Genomic DNA, 26334 nt, shown 5'->3' with positions numbered 1-26334 from the left:
GTACTGTTTTTTTAAATGTTTACAATGTAGTTACTATAAATTAAACTCACTCAACATTGAGGAGTTTAAATAGTAGGTTGAAGAATTTGGTCTTAAAAATTGATGGTGGTTGCAGCAGAGTGTGAAAATATTTTTAGAAATAGCCAGAGGAAGCTAATGCGTACACATTAGGGTGTGTGTGTGTGTGTGTGTGTATATTTTAACAAATAAAATCATAACTTGTGTAGCGGCTTTATTCCAATTGAGACTTTGATGTCCTTCTTAAGTTAAAAAACACGCGTATTTCCCCAAATATTCAGTAAACTGTAACCAGCAAACTGAGCTGCATCAAGAACAGTTTATTATTATTTACTTTACCAGAGTCTAGCTGCACAAGGCATATTGATAAATGGGGGCTTAATCAAAGAAGCCATAACGGACACAGTTTCCCATTTAAACATCCTTCACTCGCATGCAGTCCATTTAACCTCCAAAAGCATGAGAATGATTCCTCCTACACGGCCCCAAAGCTGACCTTCTCACTGAGGACGTGGTCCTCGCCGTCGCTTCTTCCACGCGCTCTCAGTCCTCGGGTCTCAGTCTCTGGTCCACTCTCCACCATTTCCCCCCAAAGCCACGGCGGACCCGGACGTCTCTGCGGCCTCGGCACGTCCCAGGCTCTGGTTGGAGACCGCCGCCTCCTGCTCCTGCTCCTCCTCCTCCTGCTCCTGTTCCTCCTGCTCCTGCTCTTTCTCCACCGTGACGGCGCCGCCTGACTCCGTCGCTGTGTCGGCAGGGTCGGGCCCTGCTTCCCCCGCTTGGTTCTCGCCGGCCGTTTCCTTCACTATGACGTTCCTCAGTTTTCTCTGCCGGGGGTTGTAGTTCTCCGTGCGTTTGTGGATTTGAATATGTCGTCGCAAGTGGGCCTGGGGTGTGAGGGGCAAAATGGGTCAGTTCATTAAAGAAGTCAACGAACAGAAAATTGGAATCACGTGTTACATATGTGTGACTTTTCTTTTTTTTTTTGTACATTTGAGTTGAATATTTTATTTGGAAAAACGGCTAAATGAATGAACTCAAATTGATATGTTGCAACATGGAAGGCAAAATGTTGAACTGAATAAATGCATTTCAAGGGAAAATCTGCTAAGCTCAGCCTATATTGCGGATATACAGTATATTATACATTTTTCACCAAAATGCACCAAAAATGTAGATGTTTCACCCCCTCAAATCGGAATATTTACCACTTCATTTTCTGCAGTGGTAAAACTTGCTATGTTTGAACTTTGGAATATTAAGGTTTTGGCAAACCACCATTTGTTAACTATCCTGCAGTTTGGTCACATGACCTCTCAGCGGATTCAGCCACGTTTCCTCATTTCATTTCACACAAAGGGCTACAATCCCCACCCACAGTCAAGTGCTATTAAAAAGGGTTGAAAGTGTGAACAGTGGCTGTGCACCAGAGCTCAGCGACAACCGCGGCGAGCGCCGCCGACCCCCCCCCGAGTTGAGGGCCGTTGATTCGAGTCCCGTCCGCGTGGACCAGCAGAATGGTGGGAATGATTGCCCACCTGTCGAGTGAACTTGTAGCCGCAGTCGATGCACTCGAACTTCCTCATGCCCTTGTGGCGCCGCAGGTGGACACGAAGTTGCTCCCTCGCTGATGAAGGCCACGGGGGGGGAAGAATCACAGGTACCCGTGACGTACAATCAGCGTGCTGTATTGTGAGTGCATGTGGCCTTTTGATTACACGTCTAGGAAGTCTCACCTTTGAAGGTCTTGCCGCATATGTGACAGCAGTGGGGGCGGCCCTCCTCGTGCTTGCTGGCCTTGTGGCGGATGAGGGCGCCTTTCTCCGTGAAGCGCTGCTCGCAAACGTCGCAGCTGAAGGGACGCTCGCCAGTGTGCGTCCGGTGGTGTTTGTCCAGGCTGGCTGGTGTGACGAAGACGACGAATAATAAATAAAAGTATTTCGTATTTTGGACAATCCTGTCATTATGCTCTGAATATAGGAACGGATATTCCCATCTCATCCGTTTTAACACAGTGGTGGTCACAGTGATGAGGATGGCCGGTACCTTGCGTCCTGAAGGTTTTGCCGCACATATGACACTGGTAGGGCTTCTCGCCACTGTGGATACGCAAATGCATGTTCAGGTTGTTCTTCTGGGAGAACGCATGGTCACACACGTCGCATACAAAAGGACGCTCGTTTCTGCAAAGTAAAGACCAACAAAAAAAAAAAAACAGACACATGTGCTATCAGTTGTAAACAGATGTTGTATAGAGATGATTTGTTTCCCTCCAGTCTGATGAAAGCAGACCAAAAGAACCTGTGGATGGCTTTGATATGCATCTTCAGGCCGTTTCGACTTGATGCTCGATGGCCACACTCCTCGCACACAAATGGTTTCTCGCCTCGATGTTTGGCTGCTTCGTGCACACGCAGCTCTGTGCGGGTTAAGAAGGTTTTGGGGCACTGGGAACACTAAAAAGTGAAAGCATTTGTTTGTAATGGAATGAAACGTGAAAGAAAATATCTTGGATGCTAACGTGAAATGTTATGAAAGGTGCTGCAAGTACATCGCCAGTAAGCGATGATCTAATAAACAGTTGAGGAGACTTACTGCATGGGGTTTGGGATATCCATGGACCTTCATCATGTGACTTGTCAAGTTTTTCTTGTGTATAAACTGTTCAGGGCATATTGAACACTGAAAGAAAATGAAAATGATAAATAAACTCATTTTAGGCGTGGTGTCTGCGGCGTGTTCGTCAGGCAGTACCTTGTGGGGCATATTTCCTGTGTGAGACACGACGTGCAGGCGGAGCTCTTCTTTTCCATCGAACGTTGAGGAGCACGTGACGCAGGTGTGCGTCTGTGATTCAAACACGGCACAAAAACGCTTGAAAAGCTTTAGAGGACCTTACCCGAAACAGACGTCACAGACACTCACCTGTACTTTAGCACAGTCTCGGCTCTCGTGCAGCAGAAGATTCTCCTTCCTGAAGTACCTCTTTCCACATTTGAGGCACCCAAAGGGCCTCTCCCCAGTGTGCCGCCTGCAGAGGGACGCACGTTGGTGGCGGTTCTTTCAACAATTGTTTAAAGGGGAAAATACCGTGAGTTGTATGTATACCTGTTGTGGACCTTGAGATAGTATTTGCTCTTGAAGGATTTGTCGCAGATGGGACACTGCACAGAGTCCTTCTTGGAGTCCTCCTCCAACAAGTGGCCGGTTCCACTCTGGGCTTTGCGCTTCCTCGGTCCCGCCGATGTCGACGGGACCGAGGAAGCGGGCTCCTCAGCGGGCACGTACTCCTCGTCTGTGTCTTCGGCGATCCCCCCGAGTTCCCCCACGTCGTCCTCTTCGTCGTCGTCTTCTTCTTCTTCTCCCTCCGGCACCTGGCCGACGGCGCTGTCGTTCATGTCAATCTGCAAGTCCGTTATCTGCCAAGGGCGCAATGCAAGTGTCATAACAACTCACGCCGCGTTTTGCAGTTCCATGTAGCAGATTTCCAATCATATTAACACTAATCTATTTTACCTCAGTCTCACCAGCTGGCTGATCTGGGACCTCAACATCATCGTCACGTTCGGTCTTCATGGCAACAGGCTGATGCTTCTTGCAGATCTTCTCAGGGGCTGCACAATCCTCAGTGGTGCCCTCGACAGTCACCAGTCGCCTGGGGCCCTTCACCACACGACCAAAGCGTGTGGTGGTGGGGGTGGGGGTGGAGGTGGAGGTGGAGGTGGTGGTGGTGGTGGAGGTGGTGGCGGCGTCCATGCTACAGTTGACTGTGGCAGTATTAAAGCGGGACTCATCTTTTGTGACAGTCAGCGAGTTCTCTTCTTTGGATGAACCACAAGGGGTCGTATCTGGCGTTGACTTTCTAGGCCTGCCTCTTTTGCGCCTCAGAGGCACAGGACCCGCGGACTTTTCCTTGAACTGCTTGCAGAGCGCGAGTGCTTCTGGCACACGGAGGCTGACCGCTGCGTCCTGCACCTTCTCGAGGTTGTCAGGGTCCAACATGAGCTCTCCGGTGTAGACAAAGTTCAGGAGCAGCTCCAGGCCGTCGTTGGGACATTCCTGCAGGAAGACCTCCCCGCACGGAGGAGTGGGCATGTTGGAGTGTTGGAACCGTTCACTGAAACAAGCGAGGATGTTGCGATGTGCCAAGTAGACCGCCCCATCTCCCGCATGTAACACTGCATCGCAAAACCTCCCTACTGCCCTCTGCTGGTTCAGGGAGGACAGGACACGCAGCGCATGGTGGCTCTTTGCTGAAGACATCCTTCTGGTTTCACTGCATTCTGCTGCAGCTGAATGTGACACAAGTACATTATACTCCATCGATACGAAGACCCTTTACTTACTATTTGTAACCAATACACAATTCATAGTGACAGTTTAGATCAGAGTTGCAACCAGCAACTAATAAAAAAAATGCATTTAAAATAGCAGAAATTCCTAGTTTCTCATAGGCCAACTTGACACCTTCAAAGTGGTTGCTTTGTTTGGCGATCAGTTCAAAACCCAAAGATGATCAGTTAACTACCACTTTGTGTCAAAGGAGAGTAGCAAATACACCCATCTGAGAATCAAATATTTCATGAATACTTGGTATTTCTGAGTCAAAGGAACGCAATTTATTGTTCATTAATATTTGTCTTATTAGAAAAACAACTGAATATCTTTTTTATTAGAATTTTAGGCCGATGGTTGGATAAAACAGGAAAAACGACCACTGGTTGAAACCCTCAAAACCAAGAAGGAGATTTAACAAATATTTAGTACAATATCAACAAGGTGCAAATCCCAAATAAACACAATGTTAATTTTAATGTGTATAAGCATTTTAATAATTCCACATCCATGCGGCAAATGTGTGTGCTTATATGGACAATTATTAAATAGTATTGCATAACTGAAGCATTTTTTATTTAGTGTAATATTTGGGGAGCTTCATATCAATAAAATCAGTTTGAATTTCCTTGTTTAACAAGTTAAGGGGAAATTTGTATGAGGCAGCAGAAGGTATATTGTAACATTGTAAACAAAAAAGTATTCAGTATGGAACGGAAAATGCTAAATATATACACAATACAAATAAAATAAAAGCAGAACATATTAAATTACATTTAAGAATCAAACAGTGTTATAGTGTGTGTATGTATATATTTGTATAATAAGTGAAATAGAAGTATGTACATATATATAATTTCCGCTTTCGAAAATAATATATCGATTGTATATAATATGGACTTATATTTTTCTAGACTGCTCAATTTTGTGAAAGAATGAAACTATTGCAAACCTTTACCAACCCAAGGTACTCACCTCAACGTTTATTTCCTTGCACGCATTTTAAGACGATCCCTTAGCGAAGTCCGCATCCGACAGCTGCATTCTGTGACTCACATCTGCAAGATCAATATAAAAACTGATAATCTACCTCTAATATTGTTAAGCTGCACCTGCATTCGATGTACTGTATATGGGTAAAAATAAATACGTAGCAAAGCCGCTACATGCTTTGTTTTCGTTTCTTGTAGGCCCCTTAAAATCTCCAAAAGGAAGAGGATGTGACGCTATTTACGCGACAGGAACCCAGGGAACATTTATTGTTGTCCATTGTTAAACATACATATGCCTGTCGGGCCGGTATTTGTAAAACAGCTATATCTTTGATAAGGATTTGCAGCTACATTCGTATGTTTAATGATGATCTATCAGTCAATAGGCTAAATACAGTGTAATAGTTTTGCATGATAACATAGACGTAAACAATAAAACTCCGGGTTAACCCATAGTCGGCCATCCAGACGCGGCGCCTGTTAGTAGCGCACACATGTAAGCTAGCCTGTTAGCACCGTATCAGTAACAATCTATTTAGTTTTACTTTAACCCTAACTAACGTTAATTATAAACGTTGGCTATTTAATACGAACATTAAGAATCATCTCTACAATTCTGCATGGTTTTCCAAATCAGGTAGGTTTGCTCCATCTGAGTGCAATGATATTAACGTTAGCTAACAGTTAGAATAGCTGTCAGATAATTAAACGGCAGGTTCCAAATGAATTGTTGTCTTACAGCTTGCTCCTAGATGCAGTGTAACCTGTGTATGTGATTATGTATCAACGGCTCACCCTGACACGTTGACAATGTAACGTATATTGTAATAAGTAGCGTACAGTTAACTTAGCTCGTTCTCTACGTTTTAGCGTGGTTAGCTTAGCTTCCAACTGCTTCCCAAATGCTACAAACATAGCAAGTTGAGGCTAACGTGCCTTTATTATGGATAATGTTATTGCCAGAGTTGGGAATTAGCTGTCGTTACTTTGACACATTTACTCAAGCACAGTACTTTATTATAAAGCTATTTGATTTGCATGCATTGTATACTAATGTTTATTAATATTGATATTGTCAAGTTAACTGTACTACTTACAGACTACTTCTTTTACCACATGTTATCGATAACCTATTTAACTTGACACATTTAATAATGTTCCTGTCCTTTCAGAAAGTAATTTCCTTGCCTCTCTCTTTGCAGGTCTACCCATCATCTATTCATCAGCACCTGCATGAATAATTGTCTTACAGGATCATGAAGGTGAATAAACCCAAACAGGTCAAGGGCCCAGCCAAATCTCTTAAGTGGAAGGACGTGAGGGGCAAAAGGTGTCGTCCTCCCGTTAGTTCCTCGGAGCTCAACTCCAGTCCGGTAATGGCCAGACTGGCGAAGGAGCACCATGCGTCTGTAAAGAAAAAGCCCACCGTCAAGAGGTTGAGGAATAAGGCAAAGCCCGTCTCTGAGATGAAGAATAACATCCCTCGGACTGCAATAAAGCCATCTCACACGGAGGCTAATGGAGGTTCAGCTTCTATGGAGTTTACTATGGACAACGAGTCAAATGACTGGCAGGACTGGAAGGAGTATTCCAAGTCCATTCAGGGGAACGGGGTGGAGACCGCACGTGACCTGGAATATGTAAGCACGAGTAGACTGGAGGGAGAGTCTCTCCATTGCTGTGCAGAGAGAGATGATCGACAAAACCATGCAGTACTTGTCATGCAGAAGCATCAGGTATGCTTAAGGATATTTCCATAAAGATCTGGCAACAAATGAAGAAGTATATTTTACCCATTTATTTGACCAAGCATTACATTTACTGTCCTGCAGACCCTGTGTTTCCGTGGGAAGTGCCTTTTGACCTGTCTGTACGGTCGAGTAGAAGTGATGGGATTCACCATTGAAGAAGGCCAGCAGTCGTATCCACTCTTCTCCCCCGCCTCACATTGTCCCCTGACCATTAGAGCTCTGGAAGGCTCGGACCAAGGCAGAGATGACAGAACTGAGGCTTCAACCGTTCTCCGAAAGTATCTCCAACCAGGTGAAAAAACGCATGAGCAGGCTATTGTCCTATAAGAGAGTTATGTGATTATGATACGATCTGCATATTTAAGGGACACAATACTTTGCTGTGTGTTAGTAACCTGGTGCTTTGTACTATTTTTCTCTTTCCTTAAACCTGAACGGGTCTCATAGCATCACGGAAAAAGTTGCTGAAAATGATTACGTCAAACTCCTCCATCATCCTACTGGAGCCCATGGAGACGCCGCTCACCCGCTTTCTGTCAAGCTTCACAGACCTCAGTGAATTGTTCAACCCCCCGGTGGTGAGTTGACGGTTATTTTTACGGTTATTTGCTTACCGTCAATATTTACCCAATCTCTTTAGAATAGAGCTGGGATCAGGAAATGATGAGAACAAAAGCACAATTCATGTGTCGGTAATTTGTAACTTGCACATGTGTAACAGAAGCTTTTCCACTTGTAGATGGAACTCATGTCAGCTGTTCTTGACACCCCACTCAATGGTTTGGGTATGGTTCCCCTGGGCCCAGCCATCGAGGGCCTACAAATGTCAAAGAGCTACAAAGATGCTCTCAATATGGTTGTCGGCGCATGCAGAGGTAAGCACCCTTTTACGCATGCAACTGGTTTGTATAATATGTAAACATTTATGTAAAAGATATATATATATCTGAAGGACCTAAACAAACCTTTTAACAGATGGATAAAGAGAGCAATTCTATCTTTTCCACAGCTGATAATGGCTGAAGAAGCAATCGATCATTTCACCCGGCACTGGCTAATTGTTGGACACATGTCTGTCATTTCTAGGGGATATGGACGGTTGTGCTGTCGTCCTTGTTTGTGGTACCAAGAATGTGGGCAAGTCATCGTTCATCCGCAACCTCATCAATAACCTACTAAATCAGTAAGTTCTTCTTTTTATTGTTTATATATTATTGATTGATGTGTGATTTATATATTTGGATGTAATCTTTACACATTTTTTGTAGTCAAATACAATCTGCTGCATTCATTGAAATAGAATTGCTTCAGAGGTGATAACTGCTTATTTGTAAACATATTTATATCAGTGTTATAGTACTCAAGATAGGTCTCGGTCTTACAATTGTTCTCAAGAAAAAATGTGAGGGTCACTTCTGTTCTGTGATGGTATGTTGTAATGATTTTCTGTTTCGATTGATTGTCTGTTTCTGCAGCACTGCTAGTGTCGATTATTTGGAAGGTGACCTCGGTCAGACAGAGTTCACTCCCGCTGGTTGCCTGTCCCTCTCCACTGTCCGAGGACCTCTTCTGGGTACGTTTTCATCTCCTTGATATTGTTCATTATATATGAACCGTTTAAACCAAATTGAATTGTTGAGCACACAGCTTGGACACACGTTTACTTCCTGTTAGTTTTTGTCTTTCACAAAAACATTACAAAATCAAAAAAATTGGGACACATTTGGAACGTTAGTATTTACAATTGTTGAATGGTCCTGAATAAACACGCATGGTTCAAAGTGTCCTTTTTGGGGAACAAGCATCTTCCCTTTCTTATTGATGAATCGCTAGCCTTTCTCCAACCAACCAGAACAAATTCCCCTTACCAGCATATGTGAAACTTACCAAATACTGTGTGTATAGTTGTGGGGTTTCTTGGCTGGAGCTCCAGATTTACCACAAAGATATTTGATTGGCATAAATCTTCACCGTAAAATGGCGGATCAGTGCGTTTCCCAACATGTCCAAGGGTTGTTTTGATTCATCTGCACTGTTTTCTTCACGTTGAATCAGTGGACTTAAGTTGAGTTATTTCCCAGGTCCACCTTTCACCCATCAGTGCACACCGGAGCACATGATCTACTATGGTCATTCTTCATACGAGACGGACTTGGAGCGCTACATGGAATCTCTTAAATCCTTGTGGCGCAGACGGCCACGGACCAGGGAGACTCCCGTCATCATCAACACCGCGGGTTGGGTCAAAGGTCAGCTCGGGCGACGTAATACGAGGAACCATACTCGCCGCAATCCGTGTCTGAACGCGTGCTTGTTTGGGCCTCTCCGCAGGATTCGGATTTCAGCTGCTGGTGGATATGATCCGCTTCTTCCCGGTGTCGCACGTCATCCAGCTGGGCCACGGCGGCGTCACCCAGTGCCCCGCCCTCACGCCAGAGTTCCTGCGGACGGCACACGGCAGCCAAACGCACCCGCCGGCTGAGACCGCGCTGGCCGAGTTCACGGAGAGCCACAGTCCGCCCAGGAGTTACACCCACCTCGTCGTGCAGTCCGAGTTCCCAGGAGTCGGGCGCCAAGGAACGGCGTGAGTCCATCGCCACGCTCCCCCCCCCCCCCGTTGGCAAAAAAATCAAAACTTCCCTTTGACATAATTTTCTTTTGGTGCCTTGTGTTTGACAGAAAACACCAGCGGTCCAATGAGCACAGAGAGCTGTCACTGCTGGCCTACCTGAGTCAGCTGCAGTCTCCTGACCCCGGACCGGTTAGACCTCTACACAGCCTCACCCCGTACCAGGTACGTGGGTCTCCGTACGGCAGGGTTTTTTTCCTTTCACCTTGTGCCATCATGAATAAAACATGCAAAAATTAAAGACTTATATTATGACAAGGGGCTTTGAGGAAATAGTGATGCCTTGAACGTCGCTAACAAGTTGCATATTCTGCTTCTCCCCGTATGAAGAAATGATTTGGCCTTTTTGGGAAACCTGTTTATTTGTTCACTTTCCGAGTGTTCGATGGAGTGTGTTGCTCATGTCTGTTGCTGGCGATTTAGCTGAGCTTAAATACTAATTGTAGAGAGGCACTGGACAAAGTGATGTCCTTTTTAGTTTTGTCTATAAGAACCTCACCATTCTTCCTCCGGCCCGTAGGTGCCCCATACAGCCGTGGCTTTGGGTGTTCTCCATTGTGAGGTGGTGCCCGGTCACATGATGTATGCTGCCAATGGCAGTCTGGTGGGACTGTGCTGCCTGGGGGAGAAAGTCTCAAGCAAGGGGGGGGCGGTCCTGCTGTCACAGACTCCCATCTGCCCATGTGTGGGCTTTGGTACGTATCCTACATTGTACAAATGCTCAAATTCCTTTTAACTGTTCATAACTGTAATTGTTGTAAATGATTCCCTCTCACACAGAAATTACTGTTGCTTTTTAAATACACCAAATGTGGGTTATACGTGGACAAATATTGAACCGTGTGGTGCTTAAAAGTAATTTACGAATGAACATTCAGTACGTCAGTTAGTTGGGGTCAGTTACATCAAGTATCAAGGGGTTAAAGGAATGTTACGTCCATTGAAAGGGGACCCAGCGTCTCCACGAGCACCAAACAGAACAACAGGCTTCCAGCGATGGCTCGTGGCCGATGAATTGACATGTAGAGATCCAATGAATTGACCCATGTGCTGTCTGTGTGGACAGGGGTGCTTCGAGGTATTGACATGGCGCGAGGTCTGTACTTTTTGCTGACGCCCGTAGATCCCTCCGTCCTTCGTAAGGTCAATTGTCTCCTCCTGGGCGCGATATCGCTGCCTTCCTGCGTCCTCACATCACAGGTAGAAAACTCTGTTCTCTCGTTTCTACGTGTAAAGTTTTATTTTTAGCTTAATATTACCTTTACTTACAGTCCCTTTTAATCTCTGTTTCAGCCTGGCATTGAAGGAGAGATGCCCTATGTGACCACAGACTACAGTTTCGATCTCACTGGTGCAGGAAAGCTGCGAGTCTTCAAGGGACTGACGAGACCCAGTCAAATGGGGGCGCTGTGACATTTCCTACATTGCGTCTCACACCAAAGTCCTAATTGGCCTTTCAATGTACAGAACCGAGGTCGTACGTTGTTTTGTGTGTGTGTGTGTGTGCGTGAGCCTTCGGTCCGACCGAACGGCCAGTTTCACAGACTCTGCAGGGAGGAGATGGCCGTCCGTCCGGGCCGCTCAACTTCCCACGTCCCCCTGCGTGCGTGTGTTTTATGGGTCCGTGAAGAGGTTTGCGTGTTGTCTGTCACACGGACATTAGTACCTCCCTTTGTACTAACAACATCATTGTTTTAGTTGTCATTCCAAATCTGCTAATCAATTAAAGAAACCTGCTGGATATTAAATGAAAAACAATCTTTAATAAGACTTTGTGTTTTTTCTGACGTTATTAGGTACTAGATATTTCATCCAAAACTACAATTGTCATAGATTAAAGACAAACGTAGTCCTCTACTCTTTCAATGCATTTTATGAATGCAATATGTTTTCTATGTGTAGGGAGTATTTTCTTTGAGTGTTAACTTTTTCACTTGTAGGGGGCAGGACATGTATGTTGAGATTTTTCTCCCGACAGCATTTCACTCAGAAAATTCTTCAAGGGCAGTGATGAAAAAACGATGGACAATATCAAGGGCGTATAATGCTGAATGATTGATGACAGTCCTCATGGACCGGAATGATTAGAAATAACAATGCATATCTGTGAAAAGCATTGAATATAAATTGAAATGGTTTCATTTTATACAGAGTGAGCAAAAAGCTCTCTGTTTGCCCTTTGCATTTACTTGATGCTGGGGTTTAGCAGTATATATAAAAATCTATTAAATAGAGCAAGTAGTTAGCTCTAGTTCTGTTCAAAAACAGGATTCATTGATGGAAAAAAAAGTATATATTTGGAAAGGTATTCCTTAAGCAAAGATCCCATGTCCAGCTGTTTGATTGTCCAGATTTTTAGGTTTTAAAGCCTAGCAATGGTCTATATTGAGTTTAGAATAATGATAACTATTCTTTATTTGGGAAAGTTATGGCAGAGCCACATTTTATTACTTTTCTAATACCTACAGTACATACAACAGTAATGTCTGAAAGCCAAATATTAAACAAATTTTCTCTTGCTGTGCAGAACTGCAACATTGATTTTGGATATATATATTTTTTTACCTAAAATGTTGCGGATGTTACATGTGGGGCTCATGCTACTTCCTCTGCTGTTGATCGTAATGTATAAAACCGTAAATTACCATTGGATTATAAGATATTGTAATGTACTTTTTCATTCATTTTGTGTTACTTATGGGAATATCTTCAGTGAAGTAAAAGAGTGAGTAGAAGCAATTGAAAAGGGAAACCTGTTCTTAAGTAAATGTATTGACGTATACGTTTTCATTTGGGCTAATGTGTCGTTTCCTCTTAACTATTTTTCCGATAAAACCTTTGTTTGTTCGGAGACATCTGCATGATGGAATCAGTCAGAAACGGAGTGGACTTTGGCTCTGTCGAGTGGACGGCGCGTCCCTCTGGCGCCCCTAGCGGCCACGTGGCATCGAGTCCTTTGTGGATTGGGGCTGTCTGAATGAATGGAGAGCCGATGGGCGACCAGAGAGGGCGGCGAGAGGAAGCACCCCCCCCCCCCCCCGCCCCCACCTCCACCGGAACGTGTTCAACTTCAACGGCACGCCGCGTGAAGTTAATAGGAGGAACTCAGTCCACATCTTCGCTTCGTTAAAAGCGTTTCACGAGGAGCATTGATTTCTTCTTCTTTAATTCCCGCACCGTGGGATCTGCCCCGGCGGACGTCGAGGACATTTCTTCTTCTTCTCTCCCGTCCGCGCAGACAGCAACAAGTCGAACGCAGTTTCGCGCTGACTCCGGACGCGGAGCTGGACCTCGGCGGCGGTTCGGCTTCGACCTGCCGAGGAGGCTCGTGAGCAGAAAGTGACAATGCCTTAGAGAGGACGGCGCGTACACACCGGACCTGCGAGCTGTTGTTGCCTGCAGGAGCAGGAGCAGGAGCAGGGGGGGGGGTGGATTTTTTTCTCTCTTTTTTTTGTTTCTTTTCAAGGACTCCGTGCGTGTAGATGGTGCCAAACAAGTGGACCATGAATTCAGTTCTGCACAAATCTCCGCCGAGGAGCTGGCTTGGTCTCAGACTGCGACTCAGTAAGTAAAAAAGAAAATCGATGCCTTTTATTCATGTGGAGCGGTTGGAGAAGTCCGCACGCTGTACGCTTTGTTCTGTTAGAAACACGTTGTGTAACGTCAACACACTCTTGGCACCGAGTTGCTCTACGTGACTCTGATCCTCAGGCACCAGGTTGAATCCCCCCCTCTTCTCTCTCTTCCCCCCCCCCCCCCCTTTGATCAAAGTTACTAGCTGGATTTGGCAAGTGACCTGAGCAATTATCCCAGCTGGAGGCAAGGGCATTTTAATGAGAGGAGGACAGTACTCTGTGATCTGCAGTTCCCCTGGAGATGAAGGCTCTTGGTACAGCTCTGCATACACCCAGATGATGGATGTTAACTCTTGTAATTCTCCAACCGACACTATTTATTGTCTGTCCTCCCCCCCCCCCCCCACCCCCCCCAAGCCTGCCATCAGTGCTGTTCTTCTTCTCCTTCCCTCATAATCACATAATCACATCAAAGGGACATTTTAAATATTAAGGTTTTTATAGCGAATAACATTCCCCCCCCCCCCCCCCCCAATGTAGGAATGTTTTGAAAACCAAGAATTGTTGCCTCCGAAATAATGACCTCGGTGGATCAAAATAGTTACAGGTTGATCTTCAGTCCGTCCACTAATCCCTGACAGTTGTGCAGTCGGGGAAAAGCTCCCAGGTGGGAAAAGCTCCCAGGTTTTTAAGCTTGTGATGATTGCATCGCTGGCAGTCCGGTGCGGCAAGAAGTGGGCATGGAGTTAGCGGCCGTAATTGGTTGAGTCTGGAAGCCTTCAACGTCCCAGCCCACCGGAGTCATAAGCCCGTCTTAAACACACTCGTCTAATCTGGGACCAGATGTCTTGTCTGGTCTCTGTCCACCACCCGAAAAAACAAAAACACAGGCCGGCCCCTGCTCTTTATTATTGATGCTGTGGCTTAAATCCACCATTTGACAAAAGTGATCAACTTTTGAAGTTGCTGCATTTACTTCACTTGACAACACGAATTGATGGCGAGGTCCATCCCGCAGCGTATCAAGTGAGTGGTGGAGTTCTTTCCCACCACAGGGCACTTTGCCTTAAAGATGGACCCCGTCGCCCTTCAAGACTTTACTCGCTCTGCGTCTCGTCCTGTTCCCGACGGGCTCCCCGGGTCAGAACCTCGCCTCGGCTTTTGTCTCCTTCCCCCTCCCAGGCGTATAGGGATAATCGACCAATACCTTTTTTTATTTTATTACGTGTGTGTGTGTGTGTTTGGCCTGTGTAAATTGTTCCTATTCCTCTGATGTGGCTCACCAAGCGCAGGTGAATATCACAATACGCACATGGAACAGGTGTCGTGGCCTCACTGCAGTTCCTTTTTAGCCTTTTCTTACTTTTTTTTTTTTAGCCAGCGGCGAGGTCATTGAACGTGCTCACTGCCCGAATGCCCCATGGTGAACTATCCCGCTCGTGCCGCTGTTGGCCCCCGTTGTGCTCTGGTTGCAGACGGAACCGCTGGCTCTGCTTTGCACGTTTGTTTGGTCTTTCCATTCGGGAGCTGAAGTCCCACCAGTAGGTCTCCCCTCCGTGCCGGACAGGGACCAACGGGAGCTGCTCCGCTTCGTACTGCGCAGCAGGTAATTAGAGGGGCTATGTGGAGGTCACGCACCTTCTTTAAATGTTTACCCCCCCCCCCCCCCCCCCCCGTTGTTTATCGGTTTATCCCCCGATTGTGTCCTTCCACGATCATAACCTCCACCCTGGCTACTAAATGGCTGTTTATGCGTGCGGCCCACCGCACGGCAATAACTGTACTTTTTGGGGAATAAGTGGTTTTTTGATTCCCGTTGACTCTGTTATTGGCCTCTCAGCAGTAGCCCCCACTGCAATTTCAACCAGATTGTTCAAATTATGGGATTATTCATTTCGACATGCTGAAGAGTGGTTGTTTGTCCCGGGTGGTGTAAGAGGGACGGTTAAATTACATGACAACTCCCAGTGGTTCACTTGGCCTCCGTCAGCTGTGGCGTTTCTCATAGTTGATCCATCGAAAGGAAATCTATTGGAATGTAATCGGTTGACTATTATGATGAAAATCCACTTGTCTCTTTTTGATTGTTTTTAACGATGTAACTCGGGTACCAAATACCATCTTGTGTGATATCTTCCCGATTGGAAATATCTCTGCAACTTGTGGAGGACCCCGACTTTTAACGTAAGAACTGTGATCTTATCAATAACCTCTTCGTTTTCATCCACCTCCATCATCTGGGTGGAATGTTGAACCTGGCCTATGGTGAGCGTGTTTAGCCGTGCCGCCGTTGGCATCAGGAACCAAAACGAACATCACAGAGAAGCTAGCGCGGCTCTCCGCTCTTTCTTTAGTGCTGCGCAGTGTTATGGAGATGAAACAGACCATCAGGCACAGGCTGTACTTATTACTCCCGGACGCCGTTTTGGCAGGAAGACGTCTTTGATGGAACAGAAATGAATCTCTCACACCAAAGCCTCAGACTTCTCGCAGTCCTGGTCTTGCTGGCGAAGGGTTAATAACCTTTTTGTTTGTACTAAATATAAACCCAAACCTTCTTTCATGCGGGCGCCACAACCCTCCTGACTGCACTCGCTCTGTCGACACTCTGGCTCACACTCTTTCTCCCCCCCCCCCCCCCCCCCCCCCCCCGCCCTCACACCCTCCAGCGGGCTCGTTTACAGTCTTGTCGTACTGCACCAGCTCGCACGCCATTAATACTTTAGTGAGTGTGCGATCCCGTCGAGGAGCCAGTTCATTCAGTCCCAGCACCTCGGCGTGCTATTTCTGTCCGACTACAAATAAATGAGAGGTTATGGAGCCGACTTTAGCTTTAGTTATGGGGATGCTCGGCAATAAAAAGGTGGTTTAGGTGTGTTCGCTGTCCGACCCTATGGTGTGTTCGTGAATTTCCTGAGAACTATGACCAAGAGTTCGAGGACAACAACATTTCTTTAGTTGTGTGTCTAATCTCAGCCAATCATCTCCTGGTTATTGCTCCATTTTTAACGAGAGTGGCATCAAACTACGAGTTTGTTCCCTAAAATGATGAACCTTTCCTTTTAAATGAACTGGAGCTGCTTTGTGTAATATAATAACACTGACGTCAGGCTGAGCGGCTCCTCCCACCACCTGTATGAGGCAGAGGACCCAGCTACAGCGGACATGGATCTTTCTTTGTGGATCACTGTCCAGTGTTTGCATAAAAGAAGGTTACGGGATGCATGCCTTGAACCTGGTGGCGCCCAGATGATGTCATCTGCCGTGTCAGCTTCAAAGTGTAAGGGTGTTTACTTAAGGTTACTTTTTGTGAAAGGTTGAGTGGCATTGTGGGAAATGTAGTGTCCAGTGTTCAGGAGCCTGACCCACCCTGGGCTATGCAAGTCAGAACATGTCAAAGTCCCTCTTTTGTTTCTGCAGTAGGTGGAAATTGGCCCTTTCATTCGCTGCCCAGTTCTCATGCGGCGCGGCTGCTCTCTTCATTAAAAGGGAAGCCGCGTGCTCAAAGCTGCTTCAGATTATTACCATATGCCTGCAAAGCCCAAAGCTGAGCAGCAAACCGGCTCCCATCCTTACCCTCTAATTTCTTATCCCAAAATTGGACATGTGGGTTGTGTGTGTGTGTGTGTGTGTGTGACGACGTCCCTCCCTTCCTTTCCCGGGCCGGTGCAGCACGTTCTCACAGTATTTCTTCTCCCGTTTTAGATGTGCGATAGCAGCGGGTCGCCTTTCAAGCAACACTGGGGATATTATGCTTCCATTAAACAATATTTAGCTGCACGTTGTTTTAACCCTATTTCAACGATAGTCGGGGGAGGAAGGGCCTCGTCCAAGATAAGACTGTTATGGCTGGATCCTTTTATAGTCACTTGGCGTTCCTCATCTCCAGGCAGCCCATGTGTGCATTGTACTCCACGGAAATAACTGAGCTCAGTCGCCACAGAGCTGGTGCATTCACGGAAGGGGAATAAATCTTTCGTGAGGCATAAAGGGCGCGGGCACTAATTAATGCCGAAAAATGTCCGCCTTTTTACAGTTTGCGCAAATTATATAGAAAGTCCACTCGGGATGTAGGAGGCTTTAAAAGAGATCTTTGTGTCACCCCAGTCCAGAAGCCATTGGCCCAGAGTGCCCGTCCAGCATGCAACTCACCCCTGCATGAATGCAACACTTGTCTGATGGAGTGGCAGAAAGCCCCCCGACGGCCAGGAGATCCCACACGGGGCATTTAACATGAGCAGCTGTCCTCGGCCCTCCGGCTGTGGAACAGTTTGGAAGTCTCTGCCGTGGAGGAAGTCGAGGCTCGGGGGGGGGGGGGGGGGGGGGTGAGTTGCGTTGCACTCGTCTGCGGAGATCGGAGTTCAAAAGCTTCTCGCAGTGCGTCGGCTCTAATTTGTTGGAGAATGGATTGAAAGAGGGCAGCGTTTGGTGCTTGGCAGCACTCGCTGGGGGGCTTTCCAGTGGATAGTTTGCGGACGATTACAAAAATCGACATCGTCAACCGGGAAGAGGTCCTTGACATTAATGCAGGCAGACATCTGTTGCCTACTTAAAACCGGCCTGGATGGCAGCTTCTAAGCGTTTGCTCCAGGTTTTGCACCTGATAATATGGGCCCCCGGAGATGGGCTGACTTGGACCAGCCCCGGATTCCAGCCTTGAATCAGACTTGGACCGACTGTTCAAAGCAAAGTGTTTTGTGGCTTAGCGTTGGATGAGGTCATCGCGCAGGTGGGGGGGGGGGGGGGGGGCGATGAACACGAACATATTGGCAGTTGGAAGAGTGTAAAGAGTCTGGCGAGTTTTACGTTTTTCATAAAGATGGATGATCAGACGGGTGTTTTGAGTTCAGATCGTTATGACTGTTGGCGGCGGGGGGGGGGGGGGGGGGGGGTCAACGGCGAGATGCACGCGGCGGAACCAGTCAAGCTTTGAAGATTTAATGAACACCTTATTTACCAAATAAATAGCCGGTCGAAAGAAGCCGTAATGTTCCTCTACTGGAAGAAGCGCGGCGCGTACCAGCTGGACGCACTGCCGCCCTCGCTCGCTCCATTGGGAATGGAGCGCTATTCCTGGTCCTCTTCCCTGGACGCCATCCAGGATCTATGTGGTAAGCAGAGGGGCTCCGTGAGACTCTGAGCATCACCTGACTCAATGGGGAGGGGGGGGGGGGGTGTTGTGGGCAGTGGCACGGCTTTACATTTGTCAATCCTTTGCCGTCAGAGGAATGAATAAGTATGCTTCGGTGAGCCAGCCCAACTTTATGTCCCGCTATGTGAATGTTTAAGGGAGGGAGGGAGAGAGAGTGGCCGAGAGAGGCTGTACTATTGCACACAATGTTTCTGTAAGTTATTAATAACTCTTTTTGGAAGCGGCTCTGTCACTGTTCTGCCCGAACATATTTTCTATAAACCCACAGACTCACCGTATTCTATGAAATTGGCCTTTTTTTTTTCTTTTTTTTTTTTTTTTTACTGAACTACCACTTTGATCCAAACCTCTCTGCAACCATCGAGTGGATTTCATTGCAAGCTTACAAACTAACATGATCCCCTGACTTTTCCTGTAACACCACCATGTGGTTCAAAGCTCTGGCCTTCTAGTGAAATAAATGACATAGTTTTTCGATGCATATCTTGGCCATTTGCGTTCAGAAATGCATGTTTAATCTCAGGATAACTTTTACAAACTGCGTTGTTTCTTTTCGCCTTGCACCATCCTCTGCTGCACCTTGTGTTTTATAAAGGGAGCATTTTCATTGCGAGCCTGTCGGTATGCTGTAGGTTGTTGGCATTCATCGGGGAAACACCAAAAGGCCCGAGCAGAGTCACGCACAGCTGCTAGCATGACCTGTTTCCATTGTTGGGAGAGAGCAAAATGGTGGTTTTACCTTGGATACCATTATTATTATTATTACTTTAGTATTCTTTAAAAAAAATATTTTTATCTCTTTATTTTTGCATTTTCAGTCCCAACATTGTTCCTCTCTGGTTTGTATTTCATGGATTAACAGGTCCATGTTGGTGGGGCAGTAAAAGTAAATCAATCCCATATATTTTGGCGTTGAATTATAGAATTCTGGGAAAATGTTCATACCACCACTGTCAAAATCCCGGGCTACGATGTACCTGAAAGTCATGTACGTTTCTTTACCTTGGAAATGTGTTAAGAGAAGACAGGTATGTTGAAAATCTTGCTAGCAGCTAGTAAAAAATTTACAAGCATGCAGGATAGGACGGAAGCGCCAACCGTAGAGGATTGGATGAAGATAGTGACTGAACCATACAACATGGAACTATTACTTTATTATTCAGCATAGCGGAGAATAAAAAAAGGGTTGTGTCGTTCTGACCCGACTGCTCCACGTGACACAACTTTAAACTGCTGTTTTCCTGCAAACGGATGATCTGGTTCCCTTTCACCTTTTGGGCTAAGAACTTAAGTACCATCATGGAAGGGCAACTCTTTTTTTTTTTTTAAATGTTCCATTGCTCCGTTCTTCCGTGGAAAGCACTCAGGGACCTGGCACGAGGACGGCCTCACACGGGAGAGTCGAGAGGGAAAGAACGGATGAGACCGGCGGCTTCACAGATGAAATATTTACCAGGGGGAGAAGTGCATAGCTGAGCTGAAACCTCCCTGTGTGCTCTCTCAGGGCTGTTTCTTTTTTTTGTTTTGTTTTTCCCTAAGCAGACACGGGGGCATTGGCTTTCCGCCGCGCTGGCCGATTTCTGCCATTAGGGAAGGGGGAAGTGATAACGCAGGGCCGCAGGAATGTTTGTCACCCTCTCTCCTCTCTCTGCCAGCCTGCCTCCCGGAAACCCGGCTCCTTTCTGCTCCGCTTTAAGGACGGTGCCTACTGAGGCAGACTTGTTTTTGGCATCGGCCCGATGACGAGGAATGCCGCGGAAAAGAACGGCGAGGCTTTGATCTTTACCTTTTCACCATCTCTGTAATTAAGCCCCGAGCTTCTACTGAAAACATTTGCCAGCTGCGCTGGAGCCTCTAGGCTTAAAGATGCTATCCCCCCCCAAAATACGACAGATTCCCGTTTTATGAACAGGTCCCGAAACTCCCTTCTCTTGCCTTATTTAGATTTAATACCATAACAAGAGCTGCGGGGGAAAGATTTCAATCTAAGGGCACTACAAAAGCAAATGATCTGTTTTCAGGTCTTTTCTTACAGCAAACAGTGGGAGTATGAAAAGAATTCATGGGGGGGTTTTAGTTAGTTAGTCCATTACTAGAAAATGATTTGGATTCAGGTGCCAGGTCACATGATATTTTACAGAACCTTTTGGGCTGTTGGTTGGACAAAACAATTCATTTTCAATTATGTTGGGCTACAGTTGTGTTCCCTTTTTCTTTAGGGCTTTTTGGGTAAACTCCAAGTTGGACAGGGCGATGAGAAAGTGGCTTGAAGCGAAGCCGCTAAATATGCTTCTGTTTATTATCTCAGCCACTTATTCCGTGGGAGGCCATCGTGACATCACAACGTCCCACTGATGGTTACAGACGCTGTTTTCCCACATAAGTTCCCCCCCCCCCCCCCCCCCCCTAAATCCCAAAGGGACACGAAGACGCTCGCAGACAGGCCGATCATTGAAAGGAACGACCAGGAGGGGCCCGGTCATTAAGGTTTGCTTAATGGAGAAAACAACGGTCAGATCGTTTGATTTAAATAATGCGTTGCTCTTAAGGAAGATTTAGGGCAGAAGATGTCGACTGGTTGCTGAGACCTTTTTTTTTTTTTATGGTGACCGCTAATAAAAGTACATGTTGCCCAGTCCGAAATAACCCGTGTACAGACGCACAAATATTCCCTCGGTCGTACTTAGCTACGTTCCCAGTAACTGCATAACTTTCATTTTCCTTGGAAGTTAGCACCAGTACAGCCCATAAAAAGAATTGTCTGGGACGAAAGGCCAGGCTAAAGTATAGCAAGCAGCTTGACCAATTACTGTGATAATGCCCATAAAAATCCAAGATATGCAGTAATCCCCTCGCGGCCCTTCTGAAACGGGGCAACAGCACCGTGTGTTCCGCCTTAATGTAGAAAGCAGATATTCATTTGGGAGACTTCGTTCAATAATTCCAAAATAAGTGAGCAGCGTGAATGAGATATTTGTTATTTAGTTATTGACTATCCCTCTCTGCAGCAGATTACACGTGTTCTGTGGTTTTTAGTTTTATACACGGGGACCGTGGGTTTGCTCAGATGTGGTGGGGGAGGGAGAAGGATGAAGGGAAGGGGTGTGTGTGTGTGTGTGTGTGTGTGTGTGTGGAAGCACATGTGTTGGATTTAACCACTATGGGGGTAAAACAACATTAAGCAGCAGGGCTATGCCCCCCCCCCCCCCCAACCCTCCTCCCCGGCATTAGAAACAGCTGCAACCTGCTTGTGTTCTGTCATCTGCCGGATGGGCCCGGACTCATTCACCTGTAGAGCATGCCTCGGAGCTCCAGTCGTGACGGTTGGGGTTTGTGTGTTCGCCGAACGGAGCTTTCTCTTTTTAGGTGACTCTAGCCGTTTCCACCTGTTTTGGTACCTGACACGGTACCAATCAAAGTCCTTTGAAGTACTGCCGATCACAGAAACGATCCCAATAACTATAACGACCTTCCTATCTATCTTTTGTTAGAAGTTTGTTCCCTCAGCTTTCCTGCCCAGTCGCCCTTACATCCGTCCCCCTGCCGAACTCCCTGTCCCCTCATTCCGTCTTCATCTATTATGTATGTCTCTCCACCAGCTCGGCATGAGCTGATCCTGCTGCTGATTAGCCGGGTCTCCCTGCCGTCCTGCCGGCCATCTGTGTTTTGTCTCTCGGCTCAAGGAGATGCCCGTAGCTAAACCTCATGTGAATGTGCATCACACCGAATGATGCAGTGCAATCATTTACCTGGCTGACCTTCTTCGGGAGTTTGATTGTTGTAATGCGTCCCGGAGCAAAAGTTTGCTCCTATTTAGCCTACATCCAAATGTTACAGGTGCGAATACCCGTTCATGTGAGGTCACAGTGCATGTTCCAAATGATATTACGACAGATTTGTCACCCAAAATCTGACGCAATTCTGCAATTTTGTCAAATGAATTTGAACTAATTAAGCTCAAAAGGGGGATTGCATCACTAGATAACTTTTTATTGCATCCGCCTAGTTCATATGAATCCGATTCCTGCAAAAAGGTCGTTAATATGTATTGGATGGTTAGAAATAGGATACAAGCATTAATGCAAATAACTTGAAGGCCAAAGCTAAATATTCCAAAATGAAACCGCTACTCTCCATTTACAAGGTTAACACAATAATAAACACAGAAAAGCAAAAATGTTAGTAGCCGAAGGCCCGAATGTCTGTTGATAAATGTTCTGATTGACAATTTGTTCAATAGACTTTTAACAAGAAGATTTCACCGTAAAGAGGGAACTTTTCCACTTTAAGAGCACATTCATACCTGGAGTTATGGTTTCCAAACTGAGGAAGTGGTGTTTCACGGGTTGGGAAAAACGTGAGTACAACTTGTGCGTTCGAGTGTGTGCATCACTTGGCTTATTTATGGCTGCCTAATGGGCCCTGGCCCCCGGGTAGTGTGTCTCCCCCCCCCCACCCCCCGTGGCGAGCCAGCCAGAGGAGAGAGCTGCGCTGATGGGATGCTACGCTGTCCCTTTAGTGTGCAAGCTCATTGTCTGCAGTCACGTGGGCTTGTGTATAGTGTGTGTGTGTGTGTGTGTGTGTTTTGCTTTTGGCTTAATCAGCACTGCTGAGTTCAGGGAATTCCAGTTCGTCGTAGAGAGCGAAAGCGGCAGAGTCAGCCAGATAGGAGCAAGTCGGAGAGAAGACGGCGCTTCGGCAGAAGATGAAGTAATCCCCCCCGCCCCCCCCCCCCCCCCCCAGCGTTGCAGCGCGTCGGGCCGTGTGGTAGAGGGAGCATGGCGGGTTTGAGAGGCTGGGGGCTCGGGTTGGGGGTTGATGTCATGGCTCGGTTCGATGGGAGGAACAGTAAAACGTAACGTTTTCACTTGTGTAGCAGCCTGAAAGGTGACTCGTCAGATCTGTGCGGATTGTGATGACTCCGCTAGTGTAGAGTCCAAAATGCTTGCCATTTTGGCATTTCATAACATTTTTCTTTTTTTTACACATTTCAATAATAATTTAATAATAAAGTCTGGGTTGAGTCCCTCTTTTGAGGCCGATGGAACCAGCTATGGACAAAACTTTGACCTCCGCAACGTTTGAATGGCCAACAGCTGCTTTTTACTCGCCCTGCAGATACGGAGCCCCGTTAGCGTTGATTTGCTCGTGTCCACCCGATGGATCTAAGTCGTCTGTGGAGTTTCGATGCGTTAAGGGCGGTTCTGCCTCATCGGGAATCGCTCCTCGGTAAGTTTAGCATTTAGCTCACGTCCACCAACCAGCTGCCCGTAGACTCCTCTTAGATCTTGTTGTTTTTTACCCTTCCCCACCCCACTAGGGAACCCACGGGCTCTGCCTTTCCCCCTTCCCCACCAGCACCGCTGACCCGTGAGGGTGGGTGTAGCCGGGCGACTTAAGGTGACTTGGGGGGGGGGGGGGGGGAGGCCCGAGCAGCCTGCATCGTCTGTTCCTTATTGTTTGGAGTTGCCCCCCCGAGGTTCAGCCACATCTCTATTTCTAATGAATTAGGAATTGTATATTATTTGTGCCCCTCTCCCCCGCCTGCTCTTTCTGCTTCCACCCCCCCCCCCCCCTCCCTCCTCCCTACGCGTGTGTTCTCCCTGTTTTTCTCATTAGGTGGACCGATAAATATCGGGGCTCTGTTATGATATCTTTATTGCGTGTGTACACGGGGAAGACGTAGACGTAAACACGGCCTTTTATCAGACCCTCGATGCCGCGCTGGCCAGCCGGCGGCGTGGGATTCGGGGGTCTATTTGACAGCGGTGATTTGTTATGGCGGCGCGCAGCGAGCTCACCCGCCGCGACGGCCCTCCTGGTACACAGAGCAGAGCGGAGCGGGGCTTCCTCTCGTTTGCCCCATTTTCTTCCTCTCTCGTCGGTTGTTATTCATTTCCCTCAGATCTCGTCCCAACAAACGCACCACGCACAACTTCCCCTTGTTTAAATCTCTCCAAGCGGACGTGTCTTTTTTTTTTTTTTTTTTTTTATATTTATTTTTTTTATTTATGGCTTCTCGGTCTCTCGCTGCCTGAGAGTGTTTGTTGTGTCTCGTGGTCACTCTCTTGTATAAACACAGGCATTGACTTTACTCTTGGTTGTCCACATGATGTTTCTGCAGCTTTACCAGGAGAAGGTGTGTTAGTGGACGTGTGGTCGCCTGGTTTTTGGTGATTTTTAGTGCTGAATAGGGGGACGTTTTAATTGACTCGCACGTCCTGTTTTCAGATGACAAGCCAGTCCAGGAGGAAGACTGCGCCGTGTGCCAGCACCCGGAGTGTCCGGAGCGCCGGAGGGCCTCTAAGGTAAGACCTTTGACCTGGGGGGGGGGTCAACTGAGAGGAAGGGCTGTGATTTCAGTAAACAGTCCGCACGCTTATGTCCTCCTGGAAAAGGATGTATGTATTCCTCTCTCGCTCTCGTTTGTTCTGCTTGATTTATTGTACTTTCGTTTCTATTTATTGGGTGTAACCATATGATCTAGTGCACCTGTCTTTACAGCTTGTGTGTATTTGTTTTATTTTATATTGTTTTACCGGTCTGTCTGTGTGTGTGTGTGTGTGTGTGTGTGTGTGTGGGTTGGTGGTGAAGTCACTTGTTAAAATGTTGTTTAGGTGAGGGTAAGAAAGTGTGTTTTCGTAGCTATCCTTGGGCAGAGAGAAGCTGGGGCCGGGTCGACGGGATGACACAGCGGGCAGACCTTTTCCACGTTGGTTTGCTGCTTCTCACCGACAGGCACCGCTGGTTTCTTAAACCAATGATTAAATCACCCATGGAAAACTTCAGCTAGCCTTAAACGAGGAGTTATTTAAACCCAAACCATAATCTATTCCCACCCTCACACTGTCAAGTTTATTTTTGCAACAGGGATGTTTAATGCTTTTGGAAGGCATTGACCAATGACGTGGTCCCGCCGATAGAGACGTTAAATCAATCTTAAATGGCCGGATCCAAATAAGAAATGAATGAAGATGTGCGCATCCTTTCATTGTCCCAAGAACGCAGAGCTTTTGATTCACTCTGGATGCCCCCGGCATCTCGCTGGTGTTGCATTGACACACGGGGGGGGGGGGGGGGGGGGGGGGGTGAAACGGAGCAGCAAAGCTTCTTCTTCTTCTTCTTTATCCTCTTCTTTTCATGTGTTGGTCGGTGCTCTGTGTGCGTCCACTAGACTATGAAATTATTTATTCCTTTTGAAGCCAGAAGAGAAAGCGAGTTCACAGTGTCTGGTGTGTCTGTCCCATCCCCCCCCCCCCCTGCGCTGTTATATAATCTATAATCTTCAAGACAATCCCACTAATTAAGTTTTCAAATGCATCAAATTGAGTTTACGATGAACACCTACAAATCAAAGTCTACTACATTATGGCTCAATACAATTGTTCTCCGTATGTCTCGAACCATCATTCCAGCCCTTTTGGGGTTTCACTGAGGTCAGCGGGTAATTCATGGAGTTTTGGGAGGAAAAAAAGCAGGTTCCCTCACAGCTCGATTCTCATTGGACTCCCATCATATCGCTGTTGCTTGTGTCAATCTTTAAACAGCAGGGGGCAATGTTATGGCAGCCCGGACCTTTAGTGCAAACTCGATCTGTTACTTATTCCCCCCCCCCAGAGCTCGCAGACCCTGCGCTTGTGTTTGGGCTACGTGTCTAAAAAGAACAGGGACATAAATACAACTTTTGTCAACCCCAGCCACTTAACATTAAACTTGTATGCTTCCCTTTCTGAGTCTGTTTTGTTCCTCCCTTTGATATTCTAATGGCTTTTGCACAAAGAGCCTACAAAAACAAAGACAGGCCGACCACAAGAGAATCTTAGGGCCGGTCCCAGACAGGCCCTGCCTTTGGTCTCGCACTCCCCCCCCCCCCCCCCCCCCC

General features: G+C 46.8%; 3 protein-coding genes across 5 annotated transcripts in view; 2 read left to right on the top strand and 1 right to left on the bottom strand.

Annotated features, from left to right (window-relative positions):
- Positions 1 to 26: 26 nt before the first annotated feature.
- On the bottom strand, positions 27 to 5566 carry zbtb48 (zinc finger and BTB domain containing 48). Its single transcript, XM_037479007.2, has 11 exons — positions 5329 to 5566; positions 3535 to 4310; positions 3127 to 3437; positions 2944 to 3049; positions 2773 to 2865; positions 2614 to 2700; positions 2320 to 2474; positions 2065 to 2201; positions 1755 to 1919; positions 1557 to 1645; positions 27 to 905 (listed from the first exon to the last, which is right to left on the bottom strand). Exons 2-11 carry the CDS (start codon positions 4279 to 4281, stop codon positions 576 to 578), a joined length of 2220 nt encoding a protein of 739 aa, XP_037334904.2. The 5' UTR covers positions 4282 to 4310; positions 5329 to 5566; the 3' UTR covers positions 27 to 575.
- Positions 5567 to 5770: 204 nt separating this feature from the next.
- nol9 (nucleolar protein 9) lies at positions 5771 to 11483 on the top strand. Its single transcript, XM_037479008.2, has 13 exons — positions 5771 to 5982; positions 6548 to 7081; positions 7178 to 7388; positions 7544 to 7674; positions 7836 to 7971; positions 8183 to 8279; positions 8572 to 8669; positions 9178 to 9345; positions 9428 to 9680; positions 9776 to 9890; positions 10246 to 10420; positions 10792 to 10925; positions 11019 to 11483. Exons 2-13 carry the CDS (start codon positions 6602 to 6604, stop codon positions 11136 to 11138), a joined length of 2118 nt encoding a protein of 705 aa, XP_037334905.2. The 5' UTR covers positions 5771 to 5982; positions 6548 to 6601; the 3' UTR covers positions 11139 to 11483.
- Positions 11484 to 12785: 1302 nt separating this feature from the next.
- The window catches only part of plekhg5b (pleckstrin homology domain containing, family G (with RhoGef domain) member 5b), a 36511-nt gene continuing 22962 nt past the window's right edge, over positions 12786 to 26334 (top strand). Inside the window, exons 1-2 of one of the 3 annotated variants that reach the window (XM_062565510.1) lie at positions 12786 to 13289; positions 24684 to 24760. In XM_062565510.1, the coding sequence (XP_062421494.1) occupies positions 13208 to 13289; positions 24684 to 24760 (159 nt within the window). In that variant the 5' untranslated portion in view covers positions 12786 to 13207. Of the gene's footprint in view, positions 13290 to 18260; positions 18412 to 23468; positions 23682 to 24683; positions 24761 to 26334 lie in introns of those variants that run through there. The other 2 variants (XM_062565505.1, XM_062565513.1) reach the window with 2 other exon arrangements.

This window comes from Pungitius pungitius, chromosome 1, assembly GCF_949316345.1.
Source record: "Pungitius pungitius chromosome 1, fPunPun2.1, whole genome shotgun sequence".
Classification (NCBI taxonomy): Eukaryota; Metazoa; Chordata; class Actinopteri; order Perciformes; family Gasterosteidae; genus Pungitius; species Pungitius pungitius.
This window is presented reverse-complemented; position numbering and strand designations above follow the sequence as displayed.